Consider the following 17,186-nt stretch of genomic DNA (forward strand, 5'->3'; position numbering starts at 1 on the left):
ATTAGCATTGTATCAGCCCATCTGTAATCTAAGAAGATAGGTTTGAGACATCTTAGAGAAAACACTTTTCCATGATTCTCCTCATGGGAAAAAGATGGGCCCTGCTTTAGATGTTGGCTTGTGAATAGATAGAAGGGACTCATTCAATTAGCCCCATTATGTGTTTCAGGGAAGCTGCTTGGCTGTTTATCTCAAAATTCAATTCAGGGAATGCTTAAATAAAATGGAATTAAAGTTTCTATTTTTAGAGGCTGTGTTACTTCATTTTTAAACTCTTGCACAGAGTGGCAGAAGGAATGAACAGTTCTTTGTTTCAATCATTAGTCAGTGATCAATTAACTTCACAAAACATAGTCATCCTTTATCTGTTATGTAGAAGGAAAATGGATCTTTGTGTATCATTCAAATGTGCTTCAGGCAAGACTAGAAAAGAAGAATAGACAGGAAAATGTAGTAATTTTTAGCACTTAAAGCCAGAACCCTTTCTGAAGAGGGAAATACAGAACGGCCATATAAAATCACATCACTTAGGAGGATGAAGAGAGGCAGAGAGCAGCTTGAAACCTACGTTAAACTCCCGTTCCAATTAGCCTTGCCAGTATGGCCATAGTGAAGGTTGATGGAACATCTGGAGGCATAAAGCTCTGTTAGAAGCCACAATCACATTAAAATGACATCTCACACATTGTCTCATTGCAAAGGTAATGCAATTACATAATTTGCAGCTGGCACATCTGTGGCTGACACAAATTACATGAGTGCATCATTTGGGCAATGATGTCATGAAGTGTTTGCTGTCATTTGCCCTCCAGGATACTCACGTCTGGAGTAATTGTTTATAATGCAGACTTTTTCTCCATCAAAATTAGGATGGAGAAAAAGTCTTAGGAATCAAATTGTGCTGAAATCCTAAATTAACGATATTGAACATTAAGGGTGTAATGTATGAAAATAAATAATAGAACTTGCTTACTTTTTCACATGCATATGGACACAGAATATACATGATTGCATTGTGCTGCTTTTCCTTGTGTACATTCTAATCATCAGTCATTTCTGTATTTTGAAGAAAGCTATTCCAGATGTCCCAAAGGTGCTTTTTTTCAGGAGACAACTGGACTGCCTTGTTTTTCTTTTGAAGATGTTTCGCTTCTCATCCAAGAAGCTTCTTCAGCTCTGACTGGATGGTGGGGAATGGGAGGGTTTATATTCCTTGCAAATCCTTCCATTCCCCACCATCCTGTCAGAGCTGAAGAAGCTTCTTGGATGAGAAGCGAAACATCTTCAAAAGAAAAACAAGGCAGTCCAGTTGTCTCCTGAAAAAAAGCACCTTTGGGACAAGCATGACCTGGATGATTGAGAATCTCCATAGACACTCTTCCAGATGTTATCTCCCTCCTCATTATATCTACAGAATACACATTTTTACTTTTTGAAAAGATGTTTCTTTGTAAAAGGAAGTGCCACCATTCAATTAAACATGGAATCTCCCCCTTCAATTGTAATTAGGGGACTTTGGTTTCCATTTTTATGTGAAGCAATTTAATGTGCCAATGAGAAGCCACCTTTCTTTTGCATCATTCCCTTAAGTTCTGGAACAGTATCCTTGACTCCCTAACCAAATGCATGATGTAGAGAAAGTGAAATTAAATATTTGCACATTCAGATTTTTATATTTCATAAACATGGCCAAACCCCCTACCAATGAGAATACACCCCCACCCAATCAGAACACAGCCAAGCCCCCACCCAATCAAGCCCCCCCCCCACTAGCAGTTAAAAGGAAGAAGCAGCTGCAATCTAACATCACTCTGAGAAGCAAGAGCCGAAGACAGAAGCCTGAAGATGATGAATGAGACTTCATCGAAACGTTGCCTAGATACTTCGAATCTTACACGGGAGAAAACCCGAACAACCAAAGATCCACATACAAATACCCACGAGAACCTCAGAAAATATATATATATATACACACATACATACATACATACATACACACACACACACACACACACACACACACACACACACCCCACTGAGGAAACTGGACAGAACTCATTTATAACTAAATACAGGTAGACCTTGGCTTATGACCGATCACTTAATGACCTCTTGAAGTTTTGATGACCCTCCCCTCCCAAAAGCTCCTTACAACCCAGTTCTGAAGTTCTGGTAGCTGTCCTTTCCCCCATGGTCATGTGGTTGCATTTTGGGTTCTCGGCAACTGGCCTGCATTTATGGCTATTTGTAATGTTCCGCAATCATACAACCATAATTTATGATATTTTTGCTGGAAACTGGTGTTTTGCTTCCAATTTCCAGCAAAAACGGCTCCATAGCAAACAATGGATTTGCTTAATAGCTGCCACCTCACAAAAGGTCATAAAAATCACCAGTCACGTGACCCTCACAACTTACAACCATAATTGCCAGGCTCAATTGCAGTCGTGAGTTGAGGAGTACTTGTAATGCGCAATTGAGTCAGACTGGCTGATCCAACCTAGGTTGACCTGTTCTCAAGATGGAAGGAGAGACCATGGAATGATCATAGAAAAAGCCTTTTCTCTTCTCCTTTGCCTTTAGTCCTGTAGAAGATAACTTCTTATTCTTTAGCAGGTCTCTCAATAGCCCAGGAGATTTTTTTTGGTGAAGAATGGTACATGCTCTTCAATGGGACTGTCAATCTCCTCGAAGTTCTTTTTCAACCACAGCATAATGGACCTCTTTATGGTTTTTTTTGGTGAAACTGATTTTTTTTTAGCTTCAACCGTTACCTTTTTAAATAGGTAAATATTGAAGTTTTCTTTTATAGGTACAGAAAAAGTGGTGCTGAAGAAGGTTATTATTTCACACTTTCAATCCAGTGAACTCAATTGCTATTCTAAGACTAGCACAAGACTATTTTTTGGGTTGTTTACTCATTTGCACCTGCCAAGGACATTACCTCAAAGCTGCCAAATGCCCCACTTCTTTCAAATATTACCTTCGGCTAAAGCCTTTGCAGAAATGTCCCTCTATTCCACTGACTGAGATAGCAAAATGCAGGAACAAAGAAGAAAGAACATATATTTTTTGTTTCAATATTTTTTAATAGAACAATACTTCTGTGAACTGTGACTTCTTCAAAGATCAGTGTTTGCGACTTTTTCAGAATATTTTTTTTACAGGGGCAGGACTTCATTGTTGTAGTGGTACTAGCAGAATAGTATTGGGTTTTCTATTGCATTTATAAGTTTTATGGTCAAGTTCAATCTGAAATTCAGAGAACATGCAAGTAGGATATGCTGCTTATGGCTGGAGACTGGAAAACCAAGCTTAAAAATAGTGAGTTGTAAAGATTATGATCTAGGAATTCCCATGATTTTTTTCATTGCAAATACAATTTTCAGACAACCAGCAAACATCACCAGATAGAGTTCCCAGAAATCTGTTTGACTATATTTTTGGTTTAAAAAAAAAAGGATGGAAGAGCTTGGTTGTAACAGCAAAGATGTAATCGGGCTCACTGTGGGACAGATCAAAAACTGCTTATGTGCGAGTTCCAAGTCAAAAGAACAAAGCCAAATTAGTTTCTGCGGTATGGGAACCAGAGGAACTATGGAATGAAATCAAATAAATTTTAAGGATGAATGTAAAAGGAGACTGCCAAAGATCAAGAAACAAAAGAAAGCAAACTGGATGTCAGAACAGTTGGTAGAGATTGCTGAGAAGAGAAGCCAATAAGAAAACTAGAGTTTAAATTAAGTTCTCAGGAGGAACTTAACCAAGAAGTTTTAAAAGCTGTTAAAAGAGATCAGAAGCAACTTCATAATGGCATCTGTAAAGGCAATGAAGATGAGAACAGAGTTGGAAAAACTCTGAACTAAATTCAAATTATTAAGGAAAAGAATCTGATTTCAAGAAGATCAAACAAATATGGAATATCCTGAAATTAAAAAGTAGAGATGTTTAAATGCAAGCTATCTTAAAAGATATTCCCTATTAACATTCACAAGAGTCTTTGGTGCTAGAAGATTAAGTTATATCAGAATTCCAGTTAGTGCCAAGTCACAAGGCTATGGTGATTGATAAAATATCTATAAAAATATAGCAACCAACAAAAGAAGAAGTGGCATTGTCATTGATGCATTGGACATTGGATAATCAAGAACCAAAAATACCAAAAAAGTCAATATGTGCTTAATTGACTATAGAAAGACCGTTTATAGTGTTGATCACATCCAGTTGTGGATTGTCCTTAGAAAAACAATCATCCTAGAACAGTGGTTCTCAGCCTGTGGGTCGTGACCCCTTTGGGGGTCGAATGACCCTTTCACAGGGGTCGCCTAAGACCATCGTAAAACACATATTTTCGATGGTCTTAGGAACTGAGCCATAATTTTATGGTTGGGGGTCACCACAACATGAGGAAATGTATTAAATGGTTGCGGCATTAGGAAGGTTTAGAAACACTGTCCTAGAACATTTTATTGTCCCTATGCAAAACCTGTAAACAGGGCAATAAGCCACAATCAAACAGAACTAAGCATGGAAAATCCAAAGCACCAGGATGACCATGAATATACAGCCATACAATCTTGTCAAGGTTAAGCCTATTCCTCCCCAACAATCTCCAGGCACTGGGATAAGACTTTGACAGCATCACTGTCAAATGATAGTGATTGATAATACCTGATCTTGCATGGATAACCAGTAGCTTCCTGCAGATATTAAAAAGGAGGGGGCAAGAGCTTCAAACCTGTGTCATCCTATACAAACCAGGGGCTTCTGACTCTCTCCTTCCTTTCCTATGAATTTGACTAGAACCCAATTCACTAGGCATAGCCAAAAGAGTGGTACCACCTATCACCCTGCCTTCCCATCTCAATCTCCACAATCAGAAGAATATTGTTATCAGTGGTACTGAAAGCAACTTAGAGATCTAGGAGAATCAAGATGATTGCATCACCCCATCCTGGATTAACAGTTAATAGTTCTCAGCAAATGTTATCAATGCTATCTATGCCCCAGCCTGAAAGCAACTGAAAAAGATCCAGATAGTCTTCCTCCCAGGCTGTCTGAAGGTGCAGCCTAACTATTGTCTCAAAAATGGGTAGGTTGGAGACCAACCAGAAACTTTCCATAACAGTTTATTTCAAGCAAATTGAACGCCCTCCTCCTCAAATATGAATTCGTTTTTGCTATTGCTTATGTCCAATCATTTATAATCTCTCAGGAGGATTTAACCAGCCAGTAAAACATGCATCAAACAAACATGCTGATTAACACTGTCCATTTCTTTAAGAAGTACAAGATCAAACATAATATCTCTAAAGGTGACTTCCCACCACTGAGAGCTCAGGAGGTCATTAGTTGACAAAAAATATATCTGAGCTGTGTTCCCCAAGCAGCAATGCTTTTACAGTATACATCACTTTCATTCCTATTGAGAAAGTACACTTTATATAAAGCATAACACAATGGGAACAAATAGAACTCTTCCACAATGACTTTCTGTGATCAGTGCTGCAGTGCTTTGCAAAGGCAGCTAACTTGCTTGTGAAAAGAATTTCATCAAAAGAATATCATTATTCAGTGGCTGAAATGATGCCACTGAATAATGATATTCTTTTGATGAAATTAGTGCATTGTCAGATCTTTTTTTTTGAACCGAAGTTATGTCTTCTGATTTCATACCATTTGATGGTATTACTAAGTGCCAAATAAGTGAACTCTGCTGGTTTCTGCTATTCATCCAGCTATTTGGTTTAGTTCTGTAGGGTTTTGTGGGTATTATATTTTTATATTATATTTTCATGTTTATTGTGAGTTTTCAATTAACAACTGTGGATGGAAAGAAGAAGTTAATCATATTGCACAGGTAAACGTTAATAAATTTTAAAAGGTAAAACTCAATAGTCCTTGGCAGTCCAGAAGATTAGCAAACAAAGTAAAATAATTCCTGAATAAACACAAATAGGATTGGATTGTTGCTGTAGCTTTTGAAAAATCAGAATCAGATGGACATGGATTTAAGTTTATGGCATATGTTTAAGGTTTAGTGAAACTAATTATTGTATAACTAAAGTGCATGATGAACTTTATTTTTTAACATAAAATATAAAAACCTTAACAGACCTATACTTATCAAATATGTTAATAACAAAACATCAGAGACCAATGGACCATAACAACATTTAATAAACCAATCCTTTTTTAAAAAAATAAATAATTGTGAAGTTCTTGAGTTTTAGCTTATGTTTGAAATGTCTAAATCAACTTCAAGCAATAAGCTATGTTTATTTTTATTCCAACAGTTCCACGTGAAGCCATGTTTTCAAGCTTGTTTATGTTATAGCCATGGCTTGCAATGACAGACTTTGAATCCACGTGCTGTGTGGGAGGAATTGCCCCTATGCTTACCCATTGAGCTTTATTGCTCTTTAACAGAAGAATTTTTAAGAAACATTTCTATAAAAAGTTTTTTTTAACAACCAGAAAGCCCAACCAAGCCTTTAATATGCTGCCCTTTTTGTAATATGTCTAGGGAGGGTTGATTTCTAAGAAGGAACAAATAATTCCTTATTTATACTAAAGTGTTGCATTCTTAGTGAACAAGACCCTCTCTGGGATTGAGTACATTCCCAAAGGTTTACAGATGAGAATTAGAATGGCAAGAGTTTCAGAAAGTGACCTGGGATCAATCTTTTCTATTGAATGAGACTTTAGGAATACCTGGGGATGCAGGTCTTTGTGTTTAATACATAGTCAAGGTGTTTGGATTGAGAAAACACAAATTTTACTCCTGTACTTTGGGGAAAGAGGAATACTATATATTTTCGCTTTTAGGGAGGGAGGGAGGGAAGGAAGGAAGGAAGGAAGGAAGGAAGGAAGGAAGGGGATGGAGGGAGGGCAGGAGGAAGGAAGGAAGGGAGGGAGGGAGGGAGGGGACGGAGGGAGGGCGGGAGGAAGGAAGGAAGAAGGAAAGGAAGGAAGGAAAGAAGGGGAGTGAGGGAGGAAGGAAGGAAGGAATTCACCACTAATTGTGCCATCCCAACTTCACTCCACTATTTTGTCAAAAAATAAAGTGGGTAGTGAACTTAAGCCAAACATCTTCTTTCAGTTCTAAAAAGAAGGCAATGGCAAACCACTTTTGAGGGGAGGGGGGAACTTGCCAAAAAAATTGCAGGGATTTGCCCAGGCAATCTTCAAAATTCAGACAAAATTGAACAGAAAAGAAAACCCTAGCTCAGAGTTATATCATAGTCCCTAACCTGTCATCTGTCCAGAGACTGACAAATTTAGTACTTGCTTAAGTTTATAAATATGCCACTACACCTTTATCTATCTGTTTCTTTTTGTCTTGTTGTAAGAGGACACTTTGTTTGTATGTACTACATCTTGAACAAAATAGGGACAAGAGAAATAGATACAAACCGAAGCAAATCTAGCAAAATCTAGGGGCTCTCAAACAGACCTACTATAATTTTTCAAATACAACTGATCTACTGCATACAGTTACCATATTTTATGGCATATTTCCCCCCACCCCAATTTCTAGGCGTCATCTACAAACAACCAAAAATGGTGAACTGGAGCAGCTCAACAGTGATTCTACTGAGAGCCTCAAGGGATCAACAGCCAGCTTGAATTTGGATACAAATCCACTCGGCAATGGAGGTAGTTAAATTTTGTGTACTAATGTGGGAGTATGATGATTATGTAAGAAACATATTCTGCAGATGAAATGATTTGTACTTTGCATTTCTTCAGTTGATCCAAAAACAAACTTGTGCTATAAAATCAGCTTGCCACTTTTCCAAAGAATCTTGGGAGCCATCTTCTTGGGTGGACTACATGCTTATGGTAATTTATAAGATTTGTTGATTCACGAGTCGGGGAGGTATTGCAGGGCTACAAGAACACTAGTTAGTAGTGAAGTAATAATACAGCTTATTCATTCATTCATGATCACCCAAATCAAAAAGAAAAAAAATTCTAGGTCTCAAAATCATCTAGCAAAAATATAGAAGGAAATGAATATCTACCACAACAGCAGGCTAAAACAATTAAATGGCAATTGGAACTAAAATATGTTATAACTCACCAATTGGGAATTCTGCTCATCCTGATCTAAGAATCTAGGAAAAGGCCCAGATCTTAACTACCTTTCTAAAGACCTGCAGGATTAGGAGCCAATCCTACATCAAGAGGGACACTAGTTGAAAGGAAGTTATTACCACTCCCTTGAAAAACTACAGAGCTTATTTCTTCCTCAGCTAAATATAAATTCTGTTTTTTGTATTTTTGGTATATATCACTATGAGCTGCAAAAAAAAATTTCTAGGGTGCGTATTTAGAGTGTCAGTAATGTATTTATTCCATTTGTTTGTTACCCTTTGCAAATGAAGAATGCACCATGTGGAGACGTGTTGAAGGAAATATAGGCAAGTAAGGTGTCCTTTCAGAAAAAATTATCCAGCCTTATTTTATTAATTGAAGTATTTATAAAAAGCTTCTGAAGTCCCACTAGCTTATGTAATGACATAGCATGAAAGTCATAAAGAAAAATACATTTTTCCCAACTTAGCAATTGCCTAATTAGGTGGTAGAGCACACTACAGAATTGTATGTCACCATTAGAAATAAAAATTTATTCATTCATTTGTCACAGTTGCTCATCACGCAATCAAGTCACTCTTGATATAACTGTAATTAGCCTTTTCCCCACAGTTTTCCCAAACAGATAAGAAAGCTTGCTGTGTCACTATGTGATTTTCTGCACTGTACTTGCAAATCAGTTATACACAATGCAAAACTAGAAAGAGAAAGCATATTCCTGACCTGTGAATTTAATTTTAGAAAGGGAATGAACCTTAATTCCAGAAATTTAGAGGAAAAAAAGCATATATTAATTGTTTTTTAAAATGCCATGCTTCAGCCAACTTTGGTTTTTCAGCATGTAACGCAAAGCTGACTTTCTGCTTAAATATTTACTCTGTTCCAGCTTCATTTCTGTAGGGCAGTCACCAATGCTCACCTATATGACAAAATGTCGGTGATCTTCAAAACACTATGTGGCATTGATTGACTACCTTTCAGTAGTTTTTCTTTATTATACTTAGTGATTCATTTCCCATATTAGTCAGTTTATTATAGTCTTAGATTGGTATGCCCATATGAATATACAACATGTGTTGTTATACTTAGTTTCCACTACAGAATTAGTTGGAAATCTACTTTGAACTCTACCCTCCACAGAAAAACTCCAATTTTAAGATGGTTGTTGCTACTAGTTTGATTTGAAAATATATAATCTCACTACCTTCTCCAAAACCTTCTCCCCCAAAAATGAAAAGTGAGAGATGAAGCAACCGTTATCCAAAATGACTGAATCAAGAAAGGATCCCGTCAGATGGCACAACCTCCTTCCTCAAAGGAATGTTAACCATTTCCCAGATCTAGTCATGCAGAGTGAGCATAACCACCCTTGCTAACCAGATAGGTCTAGATCCAGCCTATGGGTTGCAGAACTTTGATACACACAAATTCTTGAACAGCCTATCAAACTAAGCGTTCTTGCCTTATTGATCCCATAGACATGTGTTGCACAGATCACATGCTACATCTGTAACATGTGAGAGAAACAATGGTCCAGTTTGTGACCGATTTTGTCATATGTAAAGTGAATTGGGCCCTGGGTCCATTACTGTTGCTGTCTTCTGATAATCCAGTTGGGTGCCCAGAAAAGCTTGGCTGCATCAGGGATCGGTGGTGGTGGTTGCTTCACAGCCATTGTTGCCCATATTGATATATGGGAAATCATTTATTCCCATACCATATTTGGTAATAAAGAGATTATCAGTAACTGATTCTGTTCTTTACTTCTATGTTTCATTTTTAGATAGATCTTTAGAACTCGATACTAGGCTCATGCTGTAAAATGTGTTTATCTATGCTGCCAAGATTCTCTGGCTTATAATTATCTTACTCGTCTGTGTACATTTTAGGAGAATTGTGCAAAATGAGCCTTCATTCCTCCATCCATACTGAGAAACCTGCCTTGCCTTCTGCTCATTTCCCCCCATGTTTGACTGAAAACACGGCTCCGTGCAAAACGGTGGAGCCTCCCCCTCTGCCCCAAAAGAAAACTGTCAGCAGAGCTCTTTCATCACCCGATGGATTTTACTGGGGCTCATCTTCTCCGTCCAAAGCAGCAGTCTTCCCGAACTTCAAGTTGAACTCCAGTCAGTCAGAAAGTAACGTCTGTGTCCAAGAAAAATCTCTCTTTTGCTCTAACTTGGGGATCAACCATCATACAATTTCCTCCTCTGAGTCTCTGGGAAAGAACTTCATAGGGTCCATCGCTACTCCATTCCCAAGTTCTGCTAAGAACAGCAGCCTTTGTGGCTTTCAGGATAGAAATCTTCCATCTCTTTCTTCCTCGCAGCACAGTATATCCACCCAGGCCTCCTCAGGTTCTGGCCTTCAGCTCCATAACCTCTTCGGCAACATCAATAGCAAAGAAGGCATGTATACCAAGTTAGGAGGACTCTATGCAGAATCTTTGCGCCGCCTGGTCTCCAAATGTGAAGAATATTTTATGCGTGATCAAAAAAGTGAACTGCGTTTTAGTGAGAACTACTGGCCTTTCTTCAAACTTACGTGCAACAAACCATGCTGTAACGCGGGAGATGCAGTGTATTTCTGTGCAACGTGTGCCAAGGATCCTTCTAGCACTTATGCAGTGAAAGTAAGTAGTTGAAGAATATCATTGTGTAATGTAGGGGTCGGAAACATTTCTCATGCCTTATACCACCCTCCAGGAATGTATCAAGCCAAGAGTTCATTCAGCTAAAGCCAGAGCCGAGAAGGAGCAAGGGCTCCCATCCTGCAAAGTCCTTTTTTTGTCTTTGTGACACTTCAAATAACTAGAGGAGGAGACAACTCTCCAGAAGCAATGCAAAGGTCCAGAGAGCAGGTAAACCTAGAACTAAGGAGAAATTTCCTAACAGTGAGAACAATTAACCAGTGGAAGGGCTTGCCTTCAGAAGTTGTGGGTGCTCCATCACTGGAGGCCTTTAAGAAGAGATTGGACAGTCGTTTGTCCAGAATGATATAGGGACTCCTACTTGAGCAGGGGATTGGATGAAAAGACCTCCAAGGTCTCTTCCAGTTCTGTTATTCTGTTATCTTGAGGTCTGCATGATGATTTTTAAAAAAAGTTCCATATGATTACCAAAGTGGACATTCTCCTCAGTCGCAGTGGCTTTTAGCTGGTCTCTTGCTGCTAAGAAAAGACATTAGTCTGGAGAACTTCACTAGCTCTTAAATGTATCTCCTAAAGTCATTGTTGAGTGGCTTTGTTTGAGGTGAAATCTAGGCAGATCCCGAGACCTTGAGAATATCACCGGGTTTCTTTGGCTTGGCTTGGCTTTGCCTGTGTAATTAGTCAAAGGATTTTCACTAGTCCGATTTAAATGCTCACCTTAGTTAGTCTTATTCAAAATTCCTGAAATAAATGGCCTGGGGGAAAAAAATCTCCAGGTTTCTGGGATATAGGGCCAAACAAATATACCATCAACTTTTTTTTCTTTTTCTATTCTGATCAAAATACTTTGGACTTCTGTTTGAGATATTTTCGGAGGTTTTACCTGGATTAGACCATTCCTTTCCAATGGCAAAATTCAGGGGTGAATAGCAGCTACAGTAGCAGGATTAAGCCCATTTAGAAACCAATGTAGATTGAAAAGGTGAGCATCAAGAAAAACAGAAATACAGGGAATAATTCACTCCAAAATGCCAAGTCAGAACAAATAGAAATTTGAAAGAAAAAAAAAACAAAAACTCTCAGACACTGTCATCAAAAAGGAGAATGGATTTGGGTCTCTGCTGATGTGCTTGGCACTAACATTCTCCTTCTTTTAACAGGAAAGTGAAGTGTCTGGAGTCAGGCCAGGAGGGTGTGTGGCTGGGATTCTTGTCCTGGCATCCTTTTAGTGCCAGGAGAGTAGAACAATCAGGAAGTGAGTCTTGACCCTTCTAACATTATTTGAGCACGACGTGGTGCCAAGAACTTCATGAGGCCCTGAATTCCTGTGATTCATGAGAACCCTCCATGGGTGCAAATGAGTCATCCATTCCAAGGCATTTGGCCATGTAGGGGCAGATCTTCCAGAATCTTCCTGTGCTCAAACCCATCAGAAAGCCTGGGGGAGTTCCCTGACAGTTGCCACCTTCATTCTGGCTTTGGGTTATGTAAGTTTTTAAAGGGTGCCCTGGCACAATTGCACATCCTTAAGAAAAAAAATACCATCATGCTTGAACTTTCCGAAAGGACAAAAAAAAAAGATATTTTCAAATTATTTCACTCACATAATTTTGATTGTCACTTCCTGATCTTACTTCAAGATATGGCTACATCTTTTCAATCCAAAGAGGCTGGAGATGGTTTTAGTCACGTTATAAAGAAGTCAAGAATCTGCATTACTTTAGTTCCGCTGATCTTGAGTTTGCCTTTTGTGGATTGTGGCCTTAGTTTTCAATGCTGTGCACGAACTGTTGTCTGCATGGATGCCAGTTTCACAAAAGGAAAGGGCTTGCTCTCCTGTCAGTCAAGCAATCACACGGCATGTATGCACAATGGGTGTTTAAAATAGAGTGTGCGATTGCTAGGAAAGGAAATAAGCCTTTTTTGTGTGTTCATTGCAGACCACATGTGTGTATGCCTATGTTACAGAATGTGTCTTTATTGTCTCAGGCCAACATTGTTGCATCATAAGGCCGAGCCAGAAAAACTAAGAACTAAGTGAGACTGCTGTGTGGGAAAATTTAGATAAGCAGTTTGGGACAATCCTTTCATTTTTCACCGCTTAAATATTTGATTGATAGATATATTTCAGGACTTAGTCACTGAGCTAAATAATTTTCCCATGTGCCTTTCTTATGTTGCAAAAAAGAAGGCACAATTCATAAAAGAGGAAAACTACAATATCACCAGTGCTTGAAGTCACCCTCAATTTTAACAGCTGTTTCAGGCCTGTTTGAAATTTTGAGCTAAAATGTGGATCTGGTTATGAAATAACAGATCATTTTGATTTATTTAAATTATTCATTATGTTGCATATCGAAAATCTGGAGCATTTCACATAGTATCCAAACTCCTCTTTTTTTTTTCTTTCTGCTATTTGCAAGAGGTGGATGGGATAGCCTTGTATAATATGGGGCTTTTTGGCACACAATACAAGGAGGTCCATATATCTGTATTTTTTTTAATCCAAGTTAATAATGAGATGGTTCTTTGGGTAAATTGTAATCCAGGAAGAGATATAAAAGAACCCTCCTTTTAAAAACACTGTTGGGAAATCTTGTAGTGTAAGTAGTATAATAGATTATTCATAATTAAACTTCATTTTTTTGTGGAAGCTCTTAAAAGTTTTAGATCCTGAAGTGTGTGTGTCTACTTGAATCAAAACAATAAATCAATTTATTTTTGAAGAAAATGATTAAAAAGCAACAGCAGTGAAAATCATCTTTTTGCTCATGTGAGTCCAATAGAAATAGAGTAATTAACATGGTAATAATTTAAGGAATATCAATTGTTGTAGTAGTAATAACAACAATATAAGAGTGTCAATGTGTATTACATTTTTTTTCCCCTATTCAATTGTGTCAGATTCTTGGAACCTGACTAAACCAGTTCCTGCAGTTTTCTTGGTAAGATTTTTCAGAAGTGGTCTGTCATTGCCTGCTTCTTAGTGACGAGAGAATGTGATTGGCCCAAGGTCACGAGGTGGCTTTGAGCCCAAGGCAGGACTAGAACTCACAGTCTTCCAGTTTTTAGCTGGATGCCATCATCATGACAGAAAACTGTTCTTTACAGTAGCAGCCCCCAACTTTTTAGGCACCAGGGGCTGGTTCTATAGAGAGAGATTTTTCTGCAGATCGGAGGGGGTGTGGTTTTGGGTGTGGATGGGGGTTTGCTTTTTTGTGCAACCCAGTTTCTGGCATGCTGTGGCCCAGTGCTGGTCCATGGACCCGGTTTTTGGAGACCCCTGCTTTACATAGTATCATAAGGGGAGCGGGGGAATAGTCTAGAGACAGGTTGTCTCCATCTAGATTAGATTTACAGAAAGGAAATGGGGATGAGAAAAATCTAAGAGAGTAAGCCAGTACCAATGGGTTCACATCTAAACTACTCAGTAGAGGTCAAGTAATATGAAAACTGGGAGGATTCCTCCAGTTCTGATCCTTCCTCAACCACCTGCTCAATCGTAACTCCCTGTCATCATATTTAGCAGTGATCGGCACCTCATGCTGTACAGGTATTTGGAATTCAATTTATATCAGACCCAGGTAACCATGACACAAAAGCTAAACGCTATCTGGGAACCACAGGTAAAATATCTGAAATTGCTTTTTGGTTCAAAATTTCTCTAGATACCTCTTTCATGACGCGGCTGTTTGGATATCTATTTGCTTGCTAATTGCTTTAGGGAATATCTTGGCCTCTGTATCTACTTCTTTGTTTCCTAATCAGTTTCCAGATGTTAGCGACATTTTAAATATTTGCTTGTACTTTTTCCTCATAGATATGTACCTACCAAGACGTTAAATCTGCAGCATCCTGTATTAGCCCTTCTATTCCCGTTCACTTCAATATCCAGCAGGACTGTGGGCATTTTGTAGCCACTGTGCCCTCCAGCATGGTGAAAAATGCTTCCATGGACAGCCAGTGTCCTTCCCACGCTGCCACGGAGCAAGAGTGTGTGGTTGTCATTACCCGCGAAGTGCCACACCAGACTGCTGCGGACTTTGTGGGAGTTGCTGAAACTTTCCATAAAGATGAGCCAGACCAGTATGAGAGGAGAGTGTGTTTCCTGCTGCTCCAGCTTTGCAATGGGTTGGAGCATCTTAAGGAGCACAATGTCATTCACAGAGATCTCTGCCTGGAAAACTTGCTGCTGGTGCGCTGCAAACCTTTCATAGGCTGCAGCAGGACCAAAAATGACAAGCATCTGCCAAGGCTCCTCATCACCAATTTTTTAAAAGCCATGCAAAAGCCAGGCATCGGTGAATCCAAAGCAAAGAAGAACCAGGCCCGGTTAGCTCCAGAGATTGTATCGGCCTCCCAGTTCAAAAAGTTTGATGAATTCCAAACCGGAATCCTCATCTATGAGCTTCTGCACCAGCCTAACCCATTTGAAGTTCAGACCCGTCTCAGAGAACAAGGATACAACCAGGGTGATCTCCCTGCCCTTCCCAACCTTTCCATTTATTCCAGCGGGCTCCAGAAACTTGCACATTTGCTCCTGGAAGCAGACCCAATCCGACGTATCTCCATCACAGAAGCGAAGCGGATTCTTCAGTGTCTGCTTTGGGGTCCTAGGAAAGACATAGCGGATCAGCCCCTAAAGCACAAGGAGGCCCTTCATGGAGCTCTTCAGAACTGGATTGACATGAAACGGGCTTTGTTAATGATGAAGTTTGCCGAGAGGGCAGTGGACGCGGAGCACAATGTTCAGCTGGAGGACTGGCTTTGTTGCCAGTATCTGGCCTCTGCAGACCCCTCCTCTCTTTTTAAGTCTCTGAAACTTCTTCATCTTCTCTGATCTCTGTAGCGTTTTCAAAGCTGGCATTGGTTCTGGCAGAATCTGCATAAGAGTGCACTTAGTTGGCTCGATTGAAAGTGGGTGCACACATCACATTTTTCCTTTGTTTAACATTAACTGACCAATTTTTTTTTTAAAAAAAAGATAATGCATTTTATGCAGTCATTTTGAATGTTATAAAAATGTAAAACAGTGTTATCTAGATTCCACCTCTAAGGAACTCTTGAAAGTCCCTTTTAAGTGTTTTTTTTCCCCCAATTTGAAGGAGTTCGTTCTTGTAAGATTTTTGTTGTTATTTTCATATGAAATAGATTTAAGTTAAAAGAACATCGGCATTTTGTTTTATTCTTGCGGGTTAAAGAAAAAAAGTTACAGAGAACTGTGCAACCAGGTCCCAACAACGTTGCCTTGAAATTGCAACTTACTAAACCACTGAAACCAGTCCTTTCAGTCTAGTTTACAATTCCATCTTGGTTGTTTGGATTGTGATGTGCTTAGTGCAGTATTGCTCAATTTGATGCTAGCTGTGGGAACTCTGGGAGTTGAAGTCCATACGTTTTAAAGTTGCTAAGGGTTGAGAAAAACTGGCTTAGAGAAGACAGGGCAGGGGATTGATGGGATCTTTCAGAGGAGAGAAAAATGGAAAGTTGAACAATAGGCATATTTCTTTGGAGTAACTTTCAGACCCATATTCAGCAATATTTCAGGCTCTTGTTCAAAAGCAGCCGGTGTACACTGAAATTCAATGATCCCAGTGCAAGGTGACACTATAATGCAGAGGTCTCCAAACTTGGCAACTTTTAAGACTTGTGGACTTCAATTCCTATAATTCTCCAGCCAGGTTTGCTTGCTGGAGAATTCTGGGAGTTGAAGTCCCAAAGTTTTAAAGTTGCCAAGTTTGGGGACCTGCTATAATGGAATTCCTAGGGGGACAATCTCCTGACATCATTATTAACTCCTGTTTAGGCAATGAGTGGAATTGTTGCAAAATGGTCTTATCCCAATATCTGCAAGCAGAAGAACGTTCTGGCAACACAGGACCTTCCCCACAGGTCTGGTTTTATATTCTTTATTACTCCACGTGTATTTCTTTGGGATTGTTCTCTTCTTGTTAAACAAGGTTCTCTTCCTGTGTTTTTCTCGAATATGCAAATAATCTCTTGGCATGGCAACATTTCCCCATCTGACTGAGTTTCTTTTACTGTGATTCTGAACCCAGTAATCATTGCAAGGGCAGAAGAAACCTAATCTGCCTGATTCCCCAACTTCCTTTGAACCAACTCCTTCATTTATGCCTCGTTTGAAACCACATTGTGATTATGTTGGGCTGGCTTAGTAATTTGGGGTTTATATATAGATTATCTATTTCTATTTCTTGAATTGAGATCCTATAAGTTTCAAAGTATAAGGTAGAGAGGGACCATTCAAAACCTAGTGCTGCATATAGCTGCTCAAGCCCATGTTTCAAAACCCCTATGGCCTTCTCATCAACTTCTAGCTACAAATGCTTAAACGATGCATGGCACAGTTTCCCATGTAAATTGTGATGTATTCTCCAGAATCACAGGATAATAAACTGTCTCTATAAATCACCAA

General features: G+C 39.1%; 1 protein-coding gene across 2 annotated transcripts in view; it reads left to right on the forward strand.

Annotated features, from left to right (window-relative positions):
• PRAG1 (PEAK1 related, kinase-activating pseudokinase 1) overlaps nucleotides 1-15,898 on the forward strand; it is a 38,794-nt gene extending 22,896 nt beyond the window's left edge. For both annotated transcript variants that reach the window (XM_087926295.1, XM_087926296.1), the window contains exons 5-7: nucleotides 7,541-7,659; nucleotides 9,990-10,732; nucleotides 14,571-15,898. In XM_087926295.1, the coding sequence (XP_087782421.1) occupies nucleotides 7,541-7,659; nucleotides 9,990-10,732; nucleotides 14,571-15,590 (1,882 nt within the window). In that variant the 3' untranslated portion in view covers nucleotides 15,591-15,898. The remainder of the gene's footprint in view (nucleotides 1-7,540; nucleotides 7,660-9,989; nucleotides 10,733-14,570) is intronic.
• Nucleotides 15,899-17,186: the final 1,288 nt, after the last annotated feature.

The sequence above is a fragment of the Pseudonaja textilis genome, chromosome 2, assembly GCF_049901715.1.
Source record: "Pseudonaja textilis isolate UNSWEBS1 chromosome 2, rPseTex1.2, whole genome shotgun sequence".
NCBI lineage: Eukaryota > Metazoa > Chordata > Lepidosauria > Squamata > Elapidae > Pseudonaja > Pseudonaja textilis.